This window comes from Phocoena phocoena, chromosome 9 (genome assembly GCF_963924675.1).
Source record: "Phocoena phocoena chromosome 9, mPhoPho1.1, whole genome shotgun sequence".
In the NCBI taxonomy this organism is placed as follows: domain Eukaryota; kingdom Metazoa; phylum Chordata; class Mammalia; order Artiodactyla; family Phocoenidae; genus Phocoena; species Phocoena phocoena.
In genome coordinates this window covers 20,895,049-20,921,308 of record NC_089227.1, presented here as the reverse complement: position 1 = coordinate 20,921,308, position 26,260 = coordinate 20,895,049, and the positions used below count along the sequence as shown (strand labels likewise).

At 36.1% G+C, this 26,260-nt stretch overlaps 1 protein-coding gene across 1 annotated transcript in view; it reads right to left on the bottom strand.

Moving 5' to 3' along the window:
- The window catches only part of PHTF2 (putative homeodomain transcription factor 2), an 80,463-nt gene that overhangs the window by 8,577 nt on the left and 45,626 nt on the right, over positions 1-26,260 (bottom strand). Inside the window, exons 8-14 of the mRNA XM_065883408.1 lie at positions 22,202-22,388; positions 20,198-20,353; positions 15,303-15,521; positions 5,984-6,112; positions 4,242-4,514; positions 3,879-4,010; positions 1,349-1,435 (exon numbers count right to left, since the gene is read on the bottom strand). Of these exons, the coding sequence (XP_065739480.1) occupies positions 1,349-1,435; positions 3,879-4,010; positions 4,242-4,514; positions 5,984-6,112; positions 15,303-15,521; positions 20,198-20,353; positions 22,202-22,388 (1,183 nt within the window). The remainder of the gene's footprint in view (positions 1-1,348; positions 1,436-3,878; positions 4,011-4,241; positions 4,515-5,983; positions 6,113-15,302; positions 15,522-20,197; positions 20,354-22,201; positions 22,389-26,260) is intronic.

Sequence of the window (26,260 nt, the reverse complement as noted above, 5' to 3'; positions counted from 1 at the left end):
TTTAATAATAATGTCAGTAACTGTATTTTTTTACCTCTATGAAGCAATGCTTGGTTCTTTTTCAAATTTGTTTTTTCTTAGTGTTATATACATCGTCAATCATTTTAAACAACCTTACAGTTTATCTGACCAGATCTGAAGTAGCTGGAGATGTATTCCTGCTGTGTGTTAATCTGTTGACTCACTCATGTTGGATTGTTTTTTCATGTGTTCTGAAACCTGAAGGGGCTTTATCTGTGGAAATCCTGTGAGGCCTAGGGTTGATGTCACATCTCCAAGAACAGTCTTGGTTTTGTTTCTTCCAGGTATCCAGGAGTCTAGTATTACTTTTTATATTAACTTCTTGACACAGGGGTTACAGGACAAGATCTGTAATGTACACTTGAACCCTGAACCTGTGTGAAAGGCAGACCTACAGTTATATATTCTTAGGAGAGACTTTCCCTGCCTCCTTGTCAAAATCCAGGCAGAATCAGACAAGCTTCCTTATTATCTTTCTGTGCTGTTAGGCACACTGTTTTTCTTATTCCACCTTTTCACTCAGACTATAGCCCTTTGAGGATTCTGGCCTTATAGTGTATGTATAAGGAGATATGGCAGGTCAAGGCCTCATCTTCTTGTCCTCATATGGGCATAAAGTCTCAAATCTCTCAGATACTAACACTGACAATGTACCTCACCATAACATTAACACATATAATTAATTGCTGTTTTTCAGTTTTATCTTCATTTTTGGCCCCTTACTGTCTTATAAACTCAGACATATATGTAATATGTATATAAAAAAGCTCACTTATGTATATTAAAAGGCTGTGTTTTTTCCCAGAATTGTATGATGTTCTAAAGCAGAAGAATTTTCAGGTAATCTAGTATGTCTTATTACTGGAAATGGAAGTTTAAATTTCATAGCATAGAATATATCCTGAGATATTTTTGTGCTTCCTGATTAATCTTGGTCAATGAGAATTCTTTTTCAGAGCATGAGGCAGTCAACTCACAGTGACAATTCAGATACAAAATAAAAGAATTAATATTAAATGTGAAGAAAGCAGAGATTCATGGAAAATAGTCTGAAAATTTTCTTTAACTCATAAGTTTGTTTTGGGAAATAAAGATAACCAGGTGAATTGTAGACAACAACTAATTATTATATGTTCAATCAATAGACCCCTGAGAATAAGCTAGCTGCTGTTCATGACATAGATGAGTAACATGCATTTATTTATTCTACAGAAAATAACCTGTAAAAAGTCAATGTCAAATTACTTATTACTTTGATCGTTTATTATTAGAAAGTTTAATATTTATAGACCTGATTATCTAATTTCTACAGAACAAGTTAACTCACCTGGGCACAACAGATAAATACAACTGAGATAGTTAACAAGAAAGCAGATGAAACTATGACATCAACTGATCGCTGAGGACCTCGACGCTGGGGAAAAAACGGAAAACACTTTAAAATATATTTACTAATTAGCAGCTAATTCCATGCTTTCAATTTAGGTATTGATCCACCACTGCACATTGATCATAGCTTACAGCACTGAGAATATACCTAATTTGTGAGATGAATTCTAATTATAGTGTTACTATTTCCTGAGGATTTGCAACACAGTGAAAATGGTGAATATACAGCCTAGAATTCTTAGGTTAACTTCCAAATATTCCATTTTGTCAAACACTAATCATTTATTCAACATGTTTTTTTGAGCATCTGCTCAGAATGAGGCACAGTGCTAGGAGCTGGGAACACAGCAGGGAACAAAACAGACATGGACTCTATCATCACAGGAACTTGTTGGGAGTCAGACATCAAGCTCATAGTCACAGATGAATATATAAGTTGTGAGGAGTGCTACGAAGGAAAGGTATAGAATGCTTTGAGAAAATTGGTAGGGAGTTTGGTGTAAATATCACTTCCTTAGGGAGATCTTCCCAGGCCCATACTCCTAACTCCCAAAAAGATTATGTAGGCCTGGGAAGCTCTCTCCAAGGAAGTGATATTTACACCAAACTAAGGTGCAGGAGCGTGATGGCACATGGCAGTGTTGTTGGTAGAAGGAAGGGCATGTCCAAGAGTATAAAACAGAAAAGATCATAGTGCATTCAAAGAACTGAAGCAGTGTAGTATGGCTGGAACGCAGGGAAGAAAGTGTTTCAAAACGAGACAAGAGGGACAGGCTATCCACAGGAGCTAGGTCATCAAGGGCATTATAAGCCCTGCTAAGATCTTGTTGTTCATCCTAAGATCAATGGAGAACCTTCAGAAAGCTTAAGAATATGTTCAAATATACATTTTTAAGACATCTCTGGTAGCAAACTGAAGAAAATATTAGAAGGAGAAAATAGGAATGCTGTGAGGCCAGTTAAAAGGCAGCTGCAGTAGTCCAATGCAGAAGATGATGGGTGGCTGCAATTAGGGTGGTGGAAATGGGAAAAAAAAAAAAAGAAGTAAATGGATTCAAGATATATTTTGGGGCTTCCCTGGTGGCGCAGTGGTTGAGAGTCCGCCTGCCGATGCAGGGGACGCGGGTTCGTGCCCCGGTCCGGGAAGATCCCACATGCCGCGGAGCGGCTGGGCCTGTGAGCCATGGCCGCTGAGCCTGCGCGTCCGGAGCCTGTGCTCTGCAGTGGGAGAGGCCACAGCAGTAAGAGGCCCGTGTACCGCAAAAAAAAAAAAAAAAAAAAAGATATATTTTGGAAGCAGAAAGGGTGGGAAATGGTGATAAACTGAATGTTGGAAATGCAAGAGAGGAAGTCAGTACTGAGGATAATTCCTAGGTCTGGAGTTACATATTTCCCTCACTGAAGTGTAAGCTCCTAAGGGTAGAGATTTTTATCTCATCAATAGTGAATGGAACATGGTTAACGTTAAATAAATGTTTATTGAATAAAATAATCAATGCACAAAAGAATACAATACCTACTTAGGGTTGATAATGAGGGGAAATTTTAGGTGGCTTCTCACTAAGACAGGGAACAAAGATCATATCTATCCTTCCAGAAGTGTCACAGTGAGGAAAAAATAATCTACACCAATCTGTAGCATCTCCCAGTGGAGACTAACTTAGCTGAATTTAACAAGCTAAATAAATAAACAGAATAATGAATTTTTTAAATAGAAGTGTAGATAGTGCATATTTTTTCTACTTCTTTCCTTGTTACTTCAAAATGAAAAGCATTAAAGACCTAAGTATGTTAGAGGATAGTTGGCCTTTAGGTCAATTTTATTAAGACATGATTACTCCATACATAATGAAATTCACTGCTAATGCAACAAATAATCCTCAGAAGAAGTGTTTTCCTAAAACTAATTCAGATGTTTCCCATTTCCCTCCTGAGTTTTTATATCTTAATTCCATAATTAGGAAAGTTATTTTAAAAGATTAAGGAAAAAGAATGGCATGAAAAGGACAGCTTAGAATTGCAAGCTAAAATTTCCAAATAGTAATAGGCCACTTCAGCGACTCACTGACAGATTTTTTTTTTTTATTCGTTTTTTTAAGCAGTGGGCTCCCTCTGCTGGCTTGTGATAATAATTCTAGGTAGAAACAAAATCTTTAATCTAGCTTTTGAATGAGTAGAAGTTGGTAAGATTTATGAACAAAGATAAATTTAGGACAATCTGATCTTGAATCATCTACCTAAAATGCATTTAAGCCTTTCAGACTTCAGATGTTTTACTGTAAAGAACCAGTTTAACATTTATTTTGAATTTCTGCATATGGATCAAAATGAACACTAAGTGTGGCCATATAGCACCATATGAGTACAAATCTGACTATAAATCTAAACATACATACATAATGACAAAGAAACTGGAACTATGAGAGGGAGCCAGCACGTTAAGAGTACTTTTATCACTACCATTCTACCTTAAGATAGGACCGGAGAGAGAGCCACATTTTTATATTCTGTACTTTCTTCAATCGGAAATGGGGAACCTCAGATTTTCGAGCCCTCCTTGCCGATGTTAAATGTCCAAAGAGTTTTGCAAAAAGTAATCGCTAAAAAAGATTAAAATAAAAGTTAATTTTCAAGTAGATTACCATATAAAAACAAAAATCAACAAAATAAGGATTATTAAGATTTTATTTGGTTACGTATTACAAAAACAAAATAGGAAAATAATTAGCAGCTCAAAATGATTTAATGAAATTCTAAAATACTTCAGGAATACCTTGAATATTATGAAAAGGATGAAATATTCTCTATTCAGAAGTCTATATTATACCCACCTGTTTATAAGTTCTTTCTGCTACACAGAGCAAAAAAAAGAAAATCCACACAAGAGACACACGAACCACAAAACTTATTATAACCATAGAAAGAACTATGACATCTTCATTAGAACCAAATGCAATCACATAAAGTTCTGAAGCAGAATGTGCTGTGAGTTGATCCAAGTCTGTAGCTTGAGAAAGTCGGAAAACAAATGGAGTTAAACCCAGGATTAGAGAGATTGCGTTTCCAAAAATCTGGTATCCTATTCCTGGTATATGGCTGTTTACCTTTATAGAGAGAGAGGAAAAAAGAAAAAAAAAAAACTTACACAAATTTTATCTACAGTAAAATAAATTCCTAATGAAGCATTATTTTATTTATAGCAATATGAAATAATTTTGTTAAAATATATTAGTTTTAATACATGAAAAATGAAATTTAAATTTACTCAAAGTCTGTAAGTCATTTTTTTTCAGTTTTTAAAAACACTTCATTATTAGATCTCTAACTCACTAAGTAGATGCAAAAGGATTTACTAACCCGGTCTTAACCGGGATCTTGAAAAAAAATTCTATTTATCTCATTAAAAAGTTAGAAATACTTACAAACACTGCAATATTGAAAAGAATGAGGAGATCTCATATACACTTAAATTCAGTTACAGAAAAAAATCTAGAATTATATACTTACTCGATAAATTTATAATTTGTGTTTTACTTCAAAGAGTTCAATATACAAATGGATATCTCCTTAAACTCTAAAACCATTATCTTTTATATACATACACACATATATATTTTTTTCTGAAACCATTTCAGAAGAGAGACTATGCTAGAGGGGTAAAAATTAAATAAGAGGGGGGGAAAAGGGTGGGGGAATTATAAAAAAAGGAAGTTGGAAATTAAATAATGGGAAAATATAAAATTGGTAGGACTGGGAGGGATCTTAAATATCATCTAGCTACCTTTTTATCATGATATTACAGAGTATGTAAAAATTCCCAGATACTTAAGGTACAGAATATCACCTAGATCCAAGTCTTTAGGGACTCCTTGTCAATAGCTTTTCATAGCTCACAATGAGATATGTAATAGGACGTGAAGTAGATCAATTTCTGAAACCAGTTATTTTAATTCCTGTCCCACATAACGTGTGCACAAAAGTTCTAGTTAACAATACACAAGAAATTTAAAATTGCAACTTAAATCATGCTTAGTTGTCCAGAGGAATCAAGTAAAATTTAAAAAGTAGTAATGATCTAATAAGAGAAATAATAATAGAAACTGAAATTAAAATCCATAGTATTTGTACTCTACATCTTCAAATAACTCAAGATTTTTACTAGTTGCATTACTTCTATATATTTAAGTTGGCAAGCATCAATACAAATTTTCCAGTTTGATTTTTTTTTTAATGTTTTGGGTAGTAATAAATAAATGAACCATGATAAATGATACAGGAAAATAAGTTTTCATCAACACTTGTATGTATCTAGCAGCTCCTAAATTTGACCCATTGAAAGCAAAAAAAAACCATAAAAGTAGAAAATTTTAGACTGTATCATCTCTTCTTAATCAGAATATGAAACATTAAAAGGTGAGAGTGATTTGGTATCAAATCACTGTTGAAATCACTGTTTAAATACAAATTAACTTTTTCAGGTTGAAGAAATGAGGTGAGTAGATTATACAGTATTTCAGTAATCATTTAATATATTAATAATCACTGTCTAAATAAATAAAATTTAAAAACTCACTCTGTTCATTATCATTCCACTGATTTCAAGTACAGACATGTCTGCTTTCTTGCAGTCATTGCCTTCCCATACGATAGCGCTTATTTTTTCTAATCCCGGGTGGGAACTATGGAGCCAGGGCAAATGACTCTATAAAAAAAAAAAGAAATTGGTGAATATATTAACTGCATTTCATAATTAAGATATATATGTGTGTATATATCTGTATACACACCCAATTTTATCTACACTAAAAAATAGAAATTGGTGAATGCACTTACATTTATAGAATATATGTATCTGTACAAAGCTATATTGTGTACAATTTCAATGACACTAAAATTCTATCTTAGGGCTTCCCTGGTGGCGCAGTGGTTGAGAGTCCGCCTGCCGATGCAGGGGACACGGGTTCATGTCCCGATCCAGGAAGATCCCACATGCCGTGGAGCGGCTAGGCCCGTGAGCCATGGCCGCTGAGACTGCGCGTCCGGAGCCTGTGCTCCGCAACGGGAGAGGCCACACAGTGAGAGGCCTGTGTACCGCAAAAAAAAAAAAAAAAAAATTCTATCTTAAGATCAGTTAGCGGGCTTCCCTGGTGGCGCAGTGGTTGAGAGTCCGCCTGCCGATGCAGGGGACACGGGTTCATGTCCCGGTCCAGGAAGATCCCACATGCCGTGGAGCGGCTAGGCCCGTGAGCCATGGCCGCTGAGACTGCGTGTCCGGAGCCTGTGCACAGTGAGAGGCCTGTGTACCGCAAAAAAAAAAAAAAAAAATTCTATCTTAAGATCAGTTAGCGGGCTTCCCTGGTGGCGCAGTGGTTGAGAGTCCGCCTGCTGATGCAGGGGACGCGGGTTCGTGCCCTGGTCCGGGAAGATCCCACATGCCGCGGAGCGGCTAGGCCCGTGAGCCATGGCCGCTGAGCCTGCGCGTCCGGAGCCTATGCTCCGCAACGGGAGAGGCCACAACAGTGAGAGGCCCGCGTACCACAAAAAAATCAGTTAGCATATACACTGAACAGATAGCGTAAGAAATTATGTTTATAAAAATGCATAAGTTAAGAACTTTCTGTAACATCTATTAGGCAACCTACTGTTCAAAAATACTCTAAAATTTGTCAGCAAAAGCACTTAGTCGTCAATCTGTCTACATAACTCTTAATATACAAGTGTTCAAAGACAAATGCACATTAAATTCATATTACTAATTGTTCATACTACTGAATGTCCAACTTATGATCATTCAATACAAAAGAATATGATAGCTGAGGTATGAACCTCTTCGAAGGACTAAACAGTGATACAATCTCATTCAGAAAGAGATACAAACTTACTCTTAATATTTGATTTAGTTACTTTTCTGATTTTTTAATCTAGCAATTCTCCAAAGGATCAATTTAACTTTTTTCCCCCTTGGAGCAAATATTGTGAACTGAAGCACCTAGAGATAGAAGGACTCTCCCAACTAGAATAACGTATCTCTCAGTTTCAAGGAACAGAAAAAGGTAAAAAGAAAAACTGAAAGCTTTAATGCAAAAAAATCAGATACTTAAAGTTGGGGTTTTTTGTTTGTTTCAGATCTATAATTAAAAGAATAAAACTTCAAAATAGGATAGTTGGGGGTTAAAGATGGCAACAAAATTAATAAAACACTAATATTTACATTATCAGATATTGATAGAAATAACACTAAAAGATTAGCCCCAGAATGGGATAAATTTGATAAATTTGTTTTATTACATTACATTATTTCTAAGTTATTTTTATAACATTTCATTGAAATAACTTCTAACAATGAACAGAAGAATCTACTTCAGAATATTCTTTGAGGACAAAAACGTGATTGAAATATGGTAAAGATATGCTTCTGTAAACTTAAGGAAGATATTTTCCTCTAGGGGAAGTAAAGTTGCATTGACTTATTTCAGTTAAAGGTATAAAATAATAATACAATAATATGTAAGAAAATAGAGATGGGAATTATTTTGACCTCGTACATTAATTTTCTTTATGAACAATTATATAGGCAAACCATAATGCCAGTAGTTATGCTACTGGCAAAGCTCTTTTACATTTAGTTATTTGGCTATCAAGAGGTTTTCTGTAAAAATTTATCTGTTCCAAAGATATAGTATTTTAATATACATTAACCTTCACAGTATATATTTCACTACTGGAGAGCCTTAGGATCTATGAGATACTAGTTATTAACTGTCCACTTAATTCCTCAAATTACATTTTATAATTTTTCCCCAAACAAAATACTCTAGTTTGGGATAAAAATAATTTGCACCAAAATATGTATCAAAATTTCCCTGGAACTTTAATAATTATGAAACATAATGGAACTAAAAAGCTAAGAACAAGTATGAAAAGCTGAATGGAAAGAGTGTTAAGCTACAGAGATAACAGATTAAAACACCAATATACAGGCTTTTTTTTTTTCTTTTAATTCTCAGTCTGTAACAGTGAATTACATGAAGCAAGACATACAATACCGAGAATGTACATCTAGAGACAGAAATAGGAAATCAAAAAGTTCTTCACTCTACTTCCAAAAGTACTCATTTTGCACCGGTACCTTCTAACTAGCATTTGATAGCATTTTCCTATTTCCAGAAAGGCAAAAGGCAAGAGAGTAGAGAGCAACTAGAAACTGGAGAATTTTAAAACAAAGATACAGGGGCGTGTGGGTGTGAAGTGTACTCAAAAATAGGGGAAATGGGGATAGATTTATAAGTATAGCTGATTCACTTTGTTATAAAGCAGAAACTAACACACCATTGTAAAGCAATTATACTCCAATAAAGATGTTAAAAATTTTTTTAAAATATTGTACAAATATGTACTGCCTTCAGTACATGAGACTTTTTTAAAAAGTTTCAAAGAAAACATCAGAGCAAATCATTCCATTTTATAATTTTATGATATAGATTCTTCTTAGTTACGTTTTTCAAACTAAAATTTGGAACTCTTGCAATGGTTGCTCTTTATCCTCATCAAAATCTCAACTGCTTTGCTCCCTGTTCATTCACAACTGCCTGGAAACCTTAACACTTTAAATGGCAGCATGTTTTATTTCAGATAAATTCACCATGACAATTGCTTTCCTGAAGTTTCCACCTGTGGTAACTGTAGCCATTAAAATATGGCTTTACCCACTGAAGAATTAATTTCACTTGAATGTGGCTTTATATTTTATTATATACTCAGCCGTGACTACAGGAGAAAAATTTTCTCTTTTAGAAATGTTTCAGTAACTATTCACCAAGAAAATAAAACAAAACTACAAATTTGGTGACATACTGACTAGAACACACTGATTCAAATACTCAGTGCTTCTGCACATGAGGAGAAATTTTTCAGTCTTCATGGTAGGCAGAAAAGGGTCCTCCAAACCTAATACAGACCTTAGTCAAACAAGAAAAAAAGCAGGCAGCTTTTCATTAAAGGGAGCTAATTTCAGCTAAAACTGAAAACATGAGCTTATTTTTTAGGAGCCTGAGAATACAAAATGTGTGTATAATCAAGTATATAACCCAAAAGCAAAACCAAAGTAAACCTAGAATACTATAATTAATATGCAGAGTAGAACATTAAAAAATGTTTATTTTACCAAAAAAAGAAGCAGAGTAGTGTGACAGATTTAGGACCAATTCTGTAGAGCATTCATTAAAACAAAATTTTTAATCATTTAAGAAAGGCCTAATTGGCATGTTTTGAAATTTTTTATTTTGTTTCATTCATTCACTCAACTAATATTAAACACCTACTATGTACCAGGCACTGTGTGATACAACAATGAGCAAAACAACACATGGTCCCTGCCTCTGTGCCACTTATGGGATTGCTGGGAAAATGGCTCACAGGCGTTTTCCTAAACCTCAATTCCAGTTATTATCCTCTGTGACTTAGATGAATACACAGATGACTCATCCAACACCCTTTTCTCATGCATTGTTCATTGTTTTTTTCACTTCTTAAATTCCAGGGAGCTTTGGCTATTCCCATGGCCACACCCTGGACCCTGTCACCACAAATTGCTCTACATCTGAAATGAGTCTCCAGCCACAGCCTCTCATCTTACCAGGTCTCTCAAACCTTCAATTCAAAACACACTCTTCCCTGAACATACCTATTCTTCAACCTATCAGTCCCTTCTTGGTTTCATTTCCTTCTCAATCTAACATGTCTAGATTTTTACCATATCCATTATTTCAACCAGCATATCATCCTCTCTCCTGTCCCTTGAATAGCAACTATTTAGCACCTACACTGTATGACTTTGGGTGCATTATTTAATTCTGAGCCTCCATTTTCTCATCTACGAAACAAAAAATAACCTACATTGTTATAGGTCATGTGGATTGTATGAGACAATGCATCTAGATTACTTTGCACAGTGGAAGATATATAATAAATGCTTATTAAATGTTTGCTACTATTATAATTATTCCAACTATATTCCAGAGAATAGCATACAACTATGTAGAACAGGCAACTACAAATTCATAGTTTCAGATTCCAACTGGACCTTCAACCACGTGGCAGTGTGACTCTTTTTAATGTGTTACTTGGCTTGAACACAAGCAAACAGAAACTCTCTCCCCATCATCTCCATTTCCCACAAATGAAAATGTCAAGCCTTCACCACCATCCACAAGCCCCTTATTCATCTCACTTCTTTACTGTTAATAGACCACCTGGCCTCCTGCACATCAAAGAACAGAGATCATCAGGCAGTAACTCCCTTGTGGTCTTACCTGCTTCGTGCACTCTTCCTCCTCCTATTTCAGCAGAGGACGTGTTCCTCGTCCTGCAGGAGGCTAAGCTTCCTAATCATGCCTCCCCTCCAGAACCCTAATCATTCAACAACTTCTGTACCTCTTCAATTCTTCCCTGTTTTTCCTCCTATGCACATAAGTGCTCAAGTATCTCACATCTTCACATTTAGGAGGTGGGGACCAAAACATTCCTTCAGTTTCTCCAACCTGTCAGGGCCATGCTTCTTAAACCTCATTCCTCATTTTCACCCCTCAGCCCTCTGTAGCAAAGCTTCTTTCCGCTGACAGTTTTCCTGAAGCTGAAGCCAAAATGAATGGATATATTTTTAAGAGAAACATTTCAATAAGATCGAGAATAATAATACTTGGTTTTATATTTATTTTACCCCCATTTGCTCCGGGTATTTTAATTTACAAAAATTACAGACAAAATTGAAACTTACTTTGTACCCTTCCCTGCTCTCATTCCCTTTTTAATTCCCCAGATCTATTATCCTAAATTTGGTGTTCATTATTCCCTTGCATGTTTTTATATGCTTACTGCATATGCTTTTATTCATAAACAATATATAACCTTGCATCTTTTAAAACTTCATTATAAATGGTATATTGTACGTATAATTCTGAAACTTGCTTTTTTATTCAAAGTTATATTCACAAGATTTATTCTTTTTGATATATGTAACTGAATTCATTCAATTTCACTGCTGTATATTGTTTTACCATATGCCATGATTTATTAATTCTACTATTGTTGGCTATTGCATTATTTTCCATCTTTCACTATCACATACAATGCAATGAACATTTTTTAATATGTCTCCTTGTGCCCATCTTCTAAAGTATCCTTGGAGTGAGAAGAGTCTTATAGTATGTAGACCTTCAATTTTATTATAAAGTAACAAAGTGCTCTCCGAAGTAGTTGTGCAGATTTATATTAACATCAGCTTTGAATAAGAGCATTAAAAAATTCTTTTCTTAAAATAGTGAAAAACAAACCAGTACTTTTTGCAAGGAATGGAAATTACAGCTAGCTCAAATAAAGGTAGTGATTGGATGATGGTGTTTTTCATCAGAAACATTTTGTGGTGTCCAAGGGAAACTTTAACTAGGACCTAGGACAGAGGAATCAGCAGCCCTGGGGACCCTCTGTGCCTTGTAGACTTTCAGTCAATTATTCTGCTATTAATATGCCTCAGCTAAACCCCATGTGTTTCTCTTCTATTGAACTTTAGTTACATGTTTGTGTATAGACACACATGTGTTACAATCTCATTACACATACTCTCTCACAACCCTTTTTCTGATGATAAGAATAGAATTCATTTTGTTCCTTGGAAGGAGTAAGCAGAGATAAAGACAGAACTGTTCAACACCGAGTCTTCAGTAGAACTGACTAAAAATAAGATGTTTGATATGAGAATATTTTTTCCTAAAAATGTGTCAAGTAGTAGCATTTCAAATTTGGGTTGGTGTGAGGTGAAACAGAAGTAGTACTTGCCTGGAGATTAGCCAGAGGAGGGGACCATGAATACACAAACCCGGAGAAAATAACAGATGTTATGTAGCAAGCTTTGGGCTTTGGGAGTTTAAGTCAAGTTTTCCTAAATCTAATTAGCACTAGCCCAGATGGAGGGAGCCAGGTTCCCTCTTCTGGGCTCTGCACTTCAGAGGCCCCCTTTCTGGCTCTGCTCCAGCAGTGCCCCTCCCTGTGAAGTAAGGAGTTTGCAGACTTGGGGATATGCATATCTGGAACCCATACCCTTCTGGATCCATGGGACGTAGAATTCCCTATCCTACTGGTCCCAAGCTGCCTTCCTAGGCCTGGAGAGGGACCCCACCAGTGTGTATATATCTGGGCCAGAGGAGTGGCCAAGGAATTTGGTTTGGAATGATGTGGAAGGAAGTTGGGTGTTGGACCCTAGGATGTCCATATTCACACGTGAGCCCCTCCCGACGCTGGATGAAGCTTGGGATGAAAAGACAAAAGCCTTAATCCAAAAGCCTCCATGGGTACTTTTACCCTAGTACCTGATAATCTGAGAAGAAAGCTTACCTACAAAGGACAGGGTAGCCCAAGCTGACATTCCATGTAGTGTAATTTGAGGGGCATCGCAAAACCCTACTTACAATACAAGGTATGCCTTGGGTAAACCTGTCCTGAGAATTAACCATGAACCTCCTCCCTAACTAATACAGTAATGAAGCACCAAGAAAAATTCACCTACAATTTTAATTTTCAAAATCTCATTATGCATTATGATCTTGTGAGAAAAATATTTCATACGCAGACACCTGTAAAGTGAAAGGCTAAAGGCCTGGTTCTCATACAAGGCAATAATTTCTCCATTTGTAATGCTAGCAATGTTCTCTCTTCGGAAAGTTTATAAAGCTTATATCCTGCCTGTTCTCCTTTAATAAAGAAATATTAAATATTTTAAAATAAACTTTCTTTAATGAGCTAGAAAAAAAATTCTTTTCTTACCTAAAGTAACAAGTATTTTTTTCCTGTAATTTCTTCTAAATATTTTAAAGTTTTATTTCTTTACACTTAGGAACTATCTGGAATAAATTTTTGTCTTTGGATAATTATTTGACCCACAACCATATACTGAACAGTCCATCCTTTTTCTGATTTGCAATGTCACTTATGTCATACATTAGGGATCCATACAAAGAGGTAACTATTTCTGGGTTTTCTATTCTGTCCCATTGGTCTATCTGTTTACACACTGAGTCTGCCTGGCCTGCTATAACAAAATACCACAGACTAAATGGCTTACAGACAACAGAAATCTGTTTCTCGTGGTTCTGGAGGATGGGAAGTCCAAGATCAAGGTGCTGGCATATTTGGTGTCTGGTGAGATCTCACTTCCTGGTTCACAGACTACTCTCTTTTTGTTGTAACCTCACATGATGAAAGGGAAAAGGGAGCTCTCTAAGGCACCCCTTTTACAGGGGCAGTAATCCTATTCATGAGGGCTCTACCCTCATGATCTAATCACTTCTCAAAGGCCCCATCTCCAAATACTATCACATTGGGGATTAGGCTTTGACATATCAATTATGGGGGGACATAATATTCAGTCTATAGCGTACAGCTGTACCATATCATCTTAATTACTACACCCTTAAAGTAAATTTTTATACTCAGTAAGAAAAGTCCTCTGTTCTTCAAAATTATTTTTGCTATTCTTGACATTTTGCTCTTTAGTGTGGACTTTAAATCAGTCTAAGTTCAACTAAAACACAAACATACATGCTGGTAGGATTTTGATAGAAAATGCAGTGATAATGGGTATCTCTTTCTTGTTCCTGACGTTAATAAAAATGATCCTAGGGCTTCCCTGGTGGCGCAGTGGTTGAGAGTCCGCCTGCTGATGCAGGGGACGTGGGTTCGTGCCCCAGTCCGGGAAGATCCCACATGCCGCGGAGCGGCTGGGCCCGTGAGCCATGGCTGCTGGGCCTGAGCATCCGGAGCCTGTGCTCCGCAACGGGAGAGGCCACAGCAGTGAGAGGTCCGCGTACAGCAAAAAAAAAAAAAAGATCCTCAAATTTCATCATGAAGTATGATAGGTTTTTAGAAGGTTCTTTGACAGTTACCTTTTATCAGATTAAGGAAGTTTCCTTCCATCTCTAGTTGTCTAAGAGTTTACTTGTTGGTTTTATTATTAAGGTTTGATGAGAAGTTGGATAACAGTGAGAAGAAGGTAAGGAAGAGTAACCCCCAGGTTTCTGAACTGGCAAGTGAGTGGATGGAGATGTCATTCATAAGAAAAACAGATTTATGAAGGAAGACGAAGTATTTGGTAAATGTGAAGTACTGGTGGGACATTCAAATGAAGATATCCTATAGACCTGTGCTGTCCAATATGGTATCCTCCTCACATGTGGCTAGTGATTACTTGAAATGTGGCTAGTCCAAATGAGATGTGCTGTTAAGTGTTCACAACAGATACTGAAGAAAGTATTAAAAAATGTAACATATTTCATTAATATTTCTCATACTAGTTATATGCTGAAGTGATAATATTTTGAATATATTGGGTTAAACAAAACATACTTAAATTAATTCCACCTTTCTAAATGTTTTTAAATGAGACTACCAGAAAATTTTAGATTACACATGTAACTCTCATTATACTTCTGTTGGATAGCATTACTATAGGCACTTGGAGATACAAATCTGATACTCATGAGATGTGAATTTGTGAATTATAATCTTATAGGTGGAGTTAAGGCCACAGGTATAGATGAAACTGACCGTGTGGTATGCTGAGTGAGAAAAGGACTAATGCATCTAAAGTACAATTTGACTTACAAAACTCTATTTACTGACAATTTCTCAGCAATATATGTTTGCAAGTGAGTGACACAATCATTATACAAATACTGAGATTCTATGTTCCAGTGAAGCCAGACTGCAGCTCACAATGAAAATAAAAATAATATAGGAACATTATTTTAATTGTAAGTTTTTTCTTCACCTCTGTAAAATCTGTACTTACATTCAAAGGAGCTGGACTTATAGCCCCACATAATCCAACACTGTAAACCAACCTGATGAAAAGGGTCGTCTCTATATTCTTTTTTCACACATGGATTAATTTGAGGATTTTCCACATCTGTCTCACTGGTACAAGATGATCGGCATTCTGCACAATGTAACAAGTCTTCCCATAATACATCTTCTGTTTCAGATTCTGGCCTTGTGCTCTCAGAATCCTGTCTGGAACTTGAACAGCGAGAGCTGCAACTAGTACCCGATTTAGGGGCATCCTGAAATCAAGATATTCTTTGACATTAATACAATTTATGTACCCTTTCCAACTCAAAGGATTCTATCAGAAATATATATCGCTACTTTTTGCTAAAACAACACACACACTGTCAAATGACAGTGAAATAAATAACAAAGCATTAAAATACATAATATTTTTTAAGGAGAAACAAAATTTCTTCATATCAAAATTTGACTTCACATCTCAGCTCAAGTGTTATTTTGCAGGCAAAAGTTGTGCCTGTTTTCTCTTAAAGTTTATACAAAGTTCAGAATTCAGAGACTAACCTAAATCCATATGGACTGCATAGTCAGTGAATGTTAACCCACTTTAATTGATGTGTTTAATGGAGTTCTTTTCTTAGTTTTTTTTTTTTAGCAACAATAGATTTCATGTATCTACTGTTTTTGTTTTTCAAACAGAAGTTCAATAAATTGATATAAAATTAACAAATAATCTATATCAGGAAGATAACTGCCAACTCATGTTTCTTAATCTATTGTAAAAAAGTGAAAAACTAAAAGGCACAAGTTAAATAATTTCTGATCAATTTACCTTTTTCCTAAGAGTTTTTAACATACAAAATAAATACCTTTGACTACATTTTAATTTAAATTAATTCCAAATAACCTTTCCTAAATAAAGAATGGTAAAAACCATCCTTATGTAGTCAAGTATGCTGAAATTTTTGGATTTGTTTTTAGCTATCCTCTGTCACTAAGATTTTGTCAATTCTACTTTAAAATGTTTTATATTTACCCCTCTCTATTTTCCATGTTATCACCACAGGTCAGACTTCATCATTCACACCTTGTTTGCTCTAAGACCTTCCTGACTGACCCCTATCTGAAAGGCCTTGCCCTCTTTCCAGATTAACCTTCCCACAGTGAAGCTATTTTTTCATTCCTCAGACAAAAATCTTTCTGTGGCTTCCCACTGTTCTCCTGCATAAAGTTCACATTCCTTCACTGAGCCTTGTCTTCAAACGTGCTACTTCGGATCCTGTTCTCCACTTCTCCTCCAGTGACACTGGGCTATGTCTTAGCCTCTAAACACAGCTTGCTCTTTGCCACTCTAGCCTCTGATCATGTTCCTACCTCTTACTGTAATCCTACTCTCCTTTAAAGCCTACTTAACAAAAAGTGTCAGGAAAAGACCATCTCTACCCCTTTCCAGCTGTCTTACCTTGTTTCTGAGTCTTAGTTTAGCCATCTACCAATGGGGAATAAAACTACCTACCTTAAATACATATTAAAAATTAAATGAGCACTGTAGCTTTTAATACAAACCTAGTACAAAGGCGCTCGACAAATGTTACTTTAAAGGCACTCTCTATTTAGAACAATTACTTTGTCCCTAAAGCGAGTTATTAGCATTTATATTCATCTGATGATAAATTTTGCATTGTTGTCTGGCATCTGTAATACTGTCTGTCTTAGATGTTCATGTATTTCATATTCTCAAATAAATCAAAACTCTCAAATACACTATAAGTCTATGAAAGACAGAAGCCAAACACTACTTTTTTTTGCCATCATTAGCACAGGTAACAAAATGTCTTAAATGAATGAGATATATTATTGATAATTTATTGATATTAGAATGGGATACTAAATATATATTTAGTGTACTGATAGAGTACTTGTGGGAGGAGGGTTGTTTGAGGGAGATGTAAAAATTTTCCGAAAGAGTTGAGCAGGAAAATGAAAAAAGAAAGAAAAAAAATACAGAAAGAGAAAAGGGTAAAAATTAGTCAGCTTTCTTTCGTGAAAAGCACTCTAAAAATACTTCTGATTCACTAATGCAACCAGAATATTTGAAGCATAAGCAGTTTTCATCACAACAGTTTTCATTAGATAGAAAGACACAGATTGTATTAATTGCTAATCCAAAATTTTTGATAAAACTAGCTTATTATCTATAACTAATTTCTGATGCAGACTTGTTAATCAGATACAGAAATAAGTAATAGGATTAAAGGCCTGATGACTGTTTAAGTAAAACTAATGGGTGATTTCAGGGATAAAGAAATATCTATAATTCATTATAAATGTATTTTGTCAAATACTGATTAATAAGTGGGCCATTTTACAAATGTAAAATCTAAAAATTATTGCCTATAATTGCTTACATTTGAAACAGAATTTTATCTGCAGTATTTAGGTAGTTAGTGGCCACTTTAAATTTCACTACAAATTACTGAATTAAGCCAAAAAATAGGAAATGCGCTACTGCTCATTTAATACAATTCGTTCTGCTTATTTCAAATCTTTAGACAGATAGCTAAAACTGAGGATATAATCATATTAAGAAAGTTTATTTATTTGAACTGAAATAGATGAAGGGAATAAGCATTTATAACATAAATGCTTTGTGTATGGCAATTATGCATAATCTTATTTAAACTTAACAATCTGATGAGGCCAGTCTCCCTCCTTCCCCGCTGTACAGAGGCAGAAACTGAGACTCAGGTAAGTTAAATAATTTTTCCAAAGTCACTTAAGTAGTCTGACTCCATGCCCATGGTTTCTTCACTATGCTTTCCATCAACTGCTGCCTTCATCAGATGAAAAGCTAATCCACAATAGGGAATAAAAATTAAAGATACCTGCAGAGTTAAACAAAGCAAGACAGAGCTAGGAAACAGGACAAATGCTTAAACAGAGCTACCGGTTCCCCAGGACACCGCCTGTATCTCAGATAACCAAGTAATTCTACCACCATCTTCCCAACAAGAGACTGGAAGAAGCCAATCAGATATAGTAGATAGTAGAAAAAGGCAAGAAACCAGGGTGGGGATAGGGCTTGGGGGTTGAGGGGTAAGAGGGAGGAGGGTTAGGTGAAAGTCCAACACACTGAATGGCAAGATCACTACCTCATCCCCAACCCCCTTGGTGCCAAACACCATGACAGCGTGGTATAATATCTACCACCCCCATGCCACCAGAAGATTGGATGATTCTTCCTGAAAAAGTAAATGCCCCTAAAAAGTTTATCTATAGATTCTGACATCTGGGAGGCTTACAACAAATGGCTGGGTCCCTGACCAGTACTCTTAAAGTGAGGCCCACCAGTCTTAGCCCTGCACAAAGTGCTTCCCCAAATGATTTCTTTGTGCCTCACCCTAAAAGAAAACAGTATCACCAGTAATTTGAAGAGTATAGTAATAAATACATATAGATGCAAAACAACACTATAAATCCTCTGTCTGAATTTTACTTATTCAAAGGAGGCTGTGTTTTTCTTTTTCAATAAAAAATAAGAACAACTTTGAAGGTGGTTTGACTTGAGAGTAAAAAAATTTGGAACTGAAATACAGCTTTTTAAATATTTTCTAGTCTAAAGTTCCTCACTTCACAGATGAAGAATTTGAAGACCAGATTTTATTTTTAAGTAATCTTTTATATCATTTTTAAAAAGATTTAAAACAACCAATGCCTACTAGCTAATTATCAGCCTTACTTGGAATCTGGAAGATTTTAAGAAACATTTATTTTTTAAAAGTTAAGATTAGTAGAATAATGTTCTGTCCTTCAAGAATCTCAATATTTCAAAATATAGCTGCAAACCAAGAAAAGTAAAGATTAGGGGAGAGAAAAGTACCTCTAAAGCCAAGTAATTTATTCTATAGGAGAGTGGAGACCTCCTTCTATAGGAGGTCCTAAATTCTTTCCAGGACCAACAGACTTCTACCTGTGCATGGAATAAGACTTTGAATTTCACAAGCATGGTTAACTGGCTTAGGAACACTAAACGGTACATCAGATAATGTGGATGAAGAGGCAATGAGTAGACATACTGGCATTAGTGTCTTTCTAATGGCAGCCACTGAGAGAAGAAACAGCTGTAGTCACGTAGAAAGATTGACTAGAGATAAAACCACAAAGAAGAGTGTACAAAGAACAAGTAACTTTTCTAATCTTAAAACTCTTAAGCTATCCATATTCCAGCACAGCGTAATATTAGATTTTTCGCAAGTTTGACCCTAAATCATCAAGAAAAAATATATATATTCTAATACAGTACAAAAAGAGTAGAAGGTAATGTTTATCAAAAAGTGAAGTAAAAAGTAATTCATGTGCCTTCAAGCAAGACAATGTATTGTCTTTAGAATAAAATGTGAAAATACAATTGAATGAAATTTTTTTTCTATTTAAATATTTCAAGAGATATAATAACTTCAAGAGATGTGATAAAGTTGGAAAAGGGTTTGGAGAAAAACAGACATTAACAAAGAAAAACAGAATCAAGAAGAAAAAGGAGTTGAATTTTATAGCCTGGGCGACTTAACTGGTGACAGTAACATGAAGGAAGTCACTTAGAATAATAACTTGGCTACAATCTAGAAGTTACAAAGCCTTTCAAATCGTGGAAAAGACTAACATAGGAGTTCACAGATTGTCTCTCCAGGATCTTCTTTAAAAGGAAACAACAAACTCAATGTATGAGTCTTCAGAGACAATGCACAAAATGAATACAAGTGTGTGGCTATCATGTGTGAAATACATTAATCTAAAACTGCTCCTCTGTAAGTCCAGATCATATAACAGTAAGATATTGAGATTGATGGGAAATATCTGCTATTTCAATAATCTTAAATTTGTTGAAAAAAGTTGTAAATTAAAAACATACAAAATAGATATATATGTACAGATGCAAGGCCAAAGTATATACCTCATTAGGGTAATGTTTCTTATAATGGTGTGACTTTCTATTCCGAAGAATGCTCTCAGAAGTCCTGTCTGCATGACGGCGCAATGGGTATCCTGTTTCTGGACCTTCTTCACTGGAGACTTCATCAGAGACATTTGTTACTGTCCTTTGGGTATCCTAGGTTAGGAGTATAAAAAGAGTTGTTGGTAATTTCTGACTAACCTTGCAGCTTTAAAACTGCAAAATTTTAAATTATACATACATATACACATATACCTTCAAATACCTCTAAAGATCTCAGAGTAATTGATTAGTACTACCTGATTTTCTAAAAAATGTCTTAAATCAGTGACTAAAGTAACTCAATAGTCATTTGTCAAATATTGTTCTATGACATTTCTGTTCACAAAAGGATCTGAAATGTCTAACAAAATTGAGAACGTAAAATAGTATAAAAGCAGAACAGAGACCCTTTAAAGGAAGCTTGAGAGACCTAAAATGAATTACATTATTCTCACAAACCAAAAATGCTATCAATCTTAAGACCAGCACTGATTTAATAATGGGTTATGAGGCAATGAGGAAGTGACTGGTAGCTGAATGAAATACATATGAGGCAGACAACACCATGTAAATATTGATTTTTTAGAGATAACCAGATTCCAGAAGTTCTGAAACTGAGAGACTCCAGAGCAGATATTTTACTGATACTTTCATGTTCCTCTTATATGACGTTAGTAGGTAATACATACCTGGAAATGTGTTTGAAAACTGCATGACTAAAAACTTAATTTATTTGTTGACTGATGCTAGTGATGTGAGGCTCACATTACCAGAGAGTTAAATGCCTCAAAAATCTAAAATCAGAGTAAGAGACTCTGATTCATTGCTGCCCCATGCTATTTATTATATAGCTACAGGTACTGAAAATACATGTACTGTCAAGCAATAACACATACTTCACTCAAAATAGAGAATACTCTTTTCTTCCTTTACTTTCCTCAACACACATGTTCATGCTTACGTTCCTAAATGTAACAAAGGTAACATCTTTTAATCTGACTATATATATATATTTTTTTTTTACTGTAACAGCTTTTAAAGAATAAATTATTTGGGCTTCCCTGGTGGCTCAGTGGTTAAGAATCCACCTGCCATCGCAGCAGACACGAGTCCGATCTCTGGCCCGGGAAGATCCCGCATGCCACGGAACAGCTAAGCCCATGCGTCACAACTACTGAGCCTGCGCTCTAGAGCCCGTGCTCTGCAACAAGAGAAACCTCAATGAGAAGCCCGCCCCCCGCAAAGAAGAGTAGCCCCTGCTTGCCTCAACTAGAGAAAGCCCATGCGCAGCAACAAAGACCCAACACAGCCAAAAATTAAAAACAAACAAATAAATAAATAAATAAAATTTAAAAAGAATAGATTATTTAACCAAAAATCTTCAGGTAAACAAACAGAAAGAAGATATTACATTAAGCTTTGTTACAATAAACCCAGGGTTTCTTCTGGAAAAGTAAACAAACAATTGTTATCCTTAGCAAATATTTCCTCAGTAAGACTTTTTTTCAAATTAAAAACAAAACAAATGTGCTGACACCAAAGGTAACAAAGGTAGGAAAAACAAGGTAATATTTTCTTAAAGAGAACATTAATGGAAAACCAGGGTCCTAGTTCAGTGTCTAGAATAATTTAGATGTTTCATTTGAAATAAATTCTTACACACACACAAAAATGGGGAAATAAAAAGTAACGTTCAACAAATATCAACTATAAATTACAAAGTGCTTTAACATTTCAGAAAAACTGGAGCTATCAATCAATTCAGAAGGTGCCAAGTTATACTGGAAATCAGGTTTATTCACACTACTTTATCGGATTTTCAGCTTCATCAGTGTGATTTGTAAAGGCTCAGAGAATACATTCTGGAGAAAATACATATACTCAAGGGCAACTACTATGTCTAAGTCACTTCCCATTAACTAACATAAAATCACACAAATTACTTTTAAAAATCACACTTACTTTGCTGGGAATGTTCCTCAGTGCTCCTGTGTTCCAGGTGGCCTCTTCTGCTCGAAGAGTTTCACACTGAGGTTCATGGCTTTGTACTCCATCTTCGCTGCTTTTAACAGTCTTTTTCCCATCAAGGGATACATAGCCATTGTCAGTCTCAGTTGATTTATCAATTGAATTCTTTGCTTTCTTTGATCTAAAAAGGAAAATATGTGAAGCATGTTACGTGGACTTAGCTTATTCTGGATAGGTTACCAGCAGAAATTATGATCTGTTAATAATTAAATCTGGTAGTTATTTCTCAGCATTTTAATCACTACCTTATTTTTACAATAAATAATTCAGAAATATAATATCTATCATAAAAAAATAAACATGTAAATCAATGTCCTACTTCAGCTTATTTTATAACTTTTAAGGTCTTACAAATAGCAATTCTAAGAGACATGCCCTAACTTACCAAACAATTATTGGTCAAAATCACCTGGTCTGGACTTCCCTGGTGGCACAGTGGTTAAGAATCCGTCTGCCAATGCAGGGGACATGGGTTCGAGCCCGGGTCCGGGAAGATCCCACATGCCATGGAGCAACTAAGCCCATGCGCCACAACTACCGAGCCTGCGCTCTAGAGCCCGCGAACCACAACTATTGAGCCCACGTGCCACAACTACTGAAACCCACGCACCTAGAGCCCGTGCTCTGCAACAAGAGAAGCCACTGCAATGAGAAGCCCGTGCACCACAACGAAGAGTAGCCTCCGCTCATCGCAACTAGAGAAAGCCCGCGCGCAGCAACGAAGACCCAATGCAGCCAAAATAAATAAATAAATAAGCTTATTAAAAAAATGATTTAAAAAAATCACCTGGTCTTTGAGCAAAATGTAGGATCAAAATTTTAGTGATTTTATTATGGTTAATAATATATTTTTAAGGTCTTATTTTTTAAAGAACTACCTCAGTAATTATTAAGTTGCAATTAGTGGTTTAGTTTTTTTTTTTTTTTTTTTTAATATTTATTTATGACAGTGCTGGGTCTTCGTTTCTGTGCGAGGGCTTTCTCTAGTTGCGGCAAGCGGGGGCCACTCTTCATCGTGGTGCGCGGGCCTCTCACTATCGCGGCCTCTCTTGTTGTGGAGCACAAGCTCCAGACACGCAGGCTCAGTAGTTGTGGCTCACGGGCCCAGTTGCTCCGCGGCATGTGGGATCTTCCCAGACCAGGGCTCGAACCCGTGTCCCCTGCATCGGCAGGCAGATTCTCAATCACTGCGCCACCAGGGAAGCCCTTAACTTAGTTTTAATACTCTCCTTTACCCAAATACTTTACCATTAGTATGGATACATAAATATTCTGATAAATTCATTTTAATATACAATGGAGACACAGGACCTTTTGTAACACAAAGCACATGAAAAAAAGGAAAACTCTGTACAAGATTCTACATAATGGAAGAAGTAAAAACAAAGAACGCAAAGAAAAAGAAGTAACCTCTTTCACCCACTGAAATACTCTAGAAAAAATGTTAGTAACGTAGCTTACAAGTACCTAAAAGACTACAATTGAGGTTCTTCATTTATAGGTATTAAGTTTTTCTCAATACAAAAAATATAACATGGAAAATAATAAACCATTTGATTAATAGGCAAATGCTTGAAGAGTCCTCTTCAGAGACTACGGTGGGTGAAAGAATGGCTATCCAAAAGAAATATTAGTAGAAACATAATGTAAATCCCACATAAAATTAAAATGTGCTCAATGCAGATTAAGTCTGTCATAAAACATTACTAAAAAGCAATTGTATTTAATTATACTTAAATAAATTCCCTTGAATTTTCTCCAAAGTATCAGTTTTGCAAGACAGGAAAAATAAAACTAGTATATTGCCTTCAGGCAGCTCAAAAAACAAAAGGACTTTCAAATGGGGAAAAAATGTTATCTTTAACACTACAGTTACTCAGTTCTATTGGAATCTATCAGAACTGTGCAGGACCTTAGAATTCATCTATGCTAAATATTCATTTTGGAAACAAGGAATCAGAAATATAAAGAGGTCTAAGTGACTTATTTAAGGTCACAAAGCCAGTTAGAGGCAAAGCTGCCATTAGAACACAGACCTTCTGACTATGAGGTTAATTATATTCTCCATACTACCTCCAAATGCCCACTCTCTGGGAAACTGCCTGTTAGGATTTCTTCTTAACACACTCATGAAAGCCTAGAAAATTTCCGTCTCGTACAAACAGGCCCCTTTCCTTCCTGACCTTCTCCTGCAAGACTACTAAAGGGGACAGACAGGCCATACCTCCCATATGCTCTACAGAGCTCTGATGCTTTCTGGTTATGAAGAACACACCTCAGCAGAGCTGCAAGACTCAAAAGTCTAATCTTCTGACCCTTTTCTTTCTATATTACCCTAAGAGGCATGGAGAGACTAAGGGAATGAGCCATAGAACAAAGATCATTTAAGAGTGGCAGAGGGAGGGAGGAAAATGAATTACAATAGAGAGGAGAAAAGAGAAAATAAAAGGTGCAGAGAAAACCTGTGACCTTCTCTGCCTAGAGAAGAAAGAGATAGAAATACCAGTTATTAACTGTTCCCTTTACCTCTCCCTTGAATATTGTGGAAAACGTAGATGTGGAAAAACACCAAGGGAAGTGAAGTTACTTGATATCTTAAAAATGTGAGAAACTCAAAGACAGTGAAAGTGTGTGCTGGAAAGGTATTTATGAAGCTTCATGGAAACTGTACTGGGCTGGAAAGGGAGGGGGAAGGTGGTGAATAAGGTAAAGGAAGACTGAAAAGTTGATAGAACAGAACCATTAATCAGCCAGGATATGCAAGAAGAGAAATTTATTTGGGAAGAAAGATAGAATGTTGGACCTGAAGTGCCTGGGAACATCCTGAGAAAGATCAGTAAGCAGTTGATAACACAGGCCTAGAAGCCAATGGTCAAAGCAAAAAAAAAAGTAGCTGTAAACTTGCAGAGTGAACCAGAACCCTAGAGGGCCAAAAGATACGGGCTTAGTGAAAAGGGCTTTGAATCAGTAATAACGGCTGCTTTAAGAATTTTTCTAAGGGGAATGTATTCTTTCCTTACCAGGACAGAGTAAAGACTATGTTAAGCCAGGGGCAAGAGTACTAGTAGCACTCGCTCCATTTACCTTTCGGCTATCTCCTACTTCCTCCCTACTTCCTCTCTTCCTTATCTCTGCCTCCTTCCAATCTTCTCTGGGTTGTTTCTCTCTCCCAATATCTCCTCGAAGTACAAGTAACACTATCAGAAGATATGAACAGCAAGTTACTAAGCTACAGTAGCTATCTGATGCTTCTCTTCTGCTAAGTGCAGATAACTTACAAACCAAGCTGAAATGATAAAGAAAACACTAAATGTAAGTACCAACCTCAGAGTTTACAAACAGCTCAAAATACAAATCGAGGCAGCTTGGCAGTGGCTGGTGATAACAGCACTTGCAAAAGCATTGTTGGAATGGAACAGCAGGAACAGCCCAGCAACAGCCAGTAATGGTAACTCATACGAAGGCAATTTTAGGGCAGGGGGCCAGGTACAGCCCAGAGGGGATGGGAGATGGGCTACATACAGAGGATTAATTGAATAATTATATTGAGGACAATAGGAACCAGACTTTTCAGTGGTAGAGAAGGAAGATATAAAGAGGAGAAAAGATAAAATGAACTCCGTGATATTGTATCTGAGTTGGAACTACCACTGCAAATTCATGGTTTATATCTAAAGAAATAAATATAAACGTAAAAGGACACACACACACACAAAAACACACACACTTTCTAGCTCTGTCCACTGAGAAGGCCCCAGGGTAGCAACACCACAATAGCAATGAGCGTATCCAGCATTCAGATCTTGGTTTCTATACACCACTCTCCTTGAAGAAGTGATTCATTCCAGGCCTGAGGCAGTGGAAGTACAAGTTGAAGCTGGAAACACTTTGTTGTGCCAGAAAGTAAGGAAGGGTTCAGAGAATGATAAGGACATGACGAAAAGACAAAGAAACTGCTTAAAGGGGCTCCCCTGGCCAAATTGAAGCCAATCT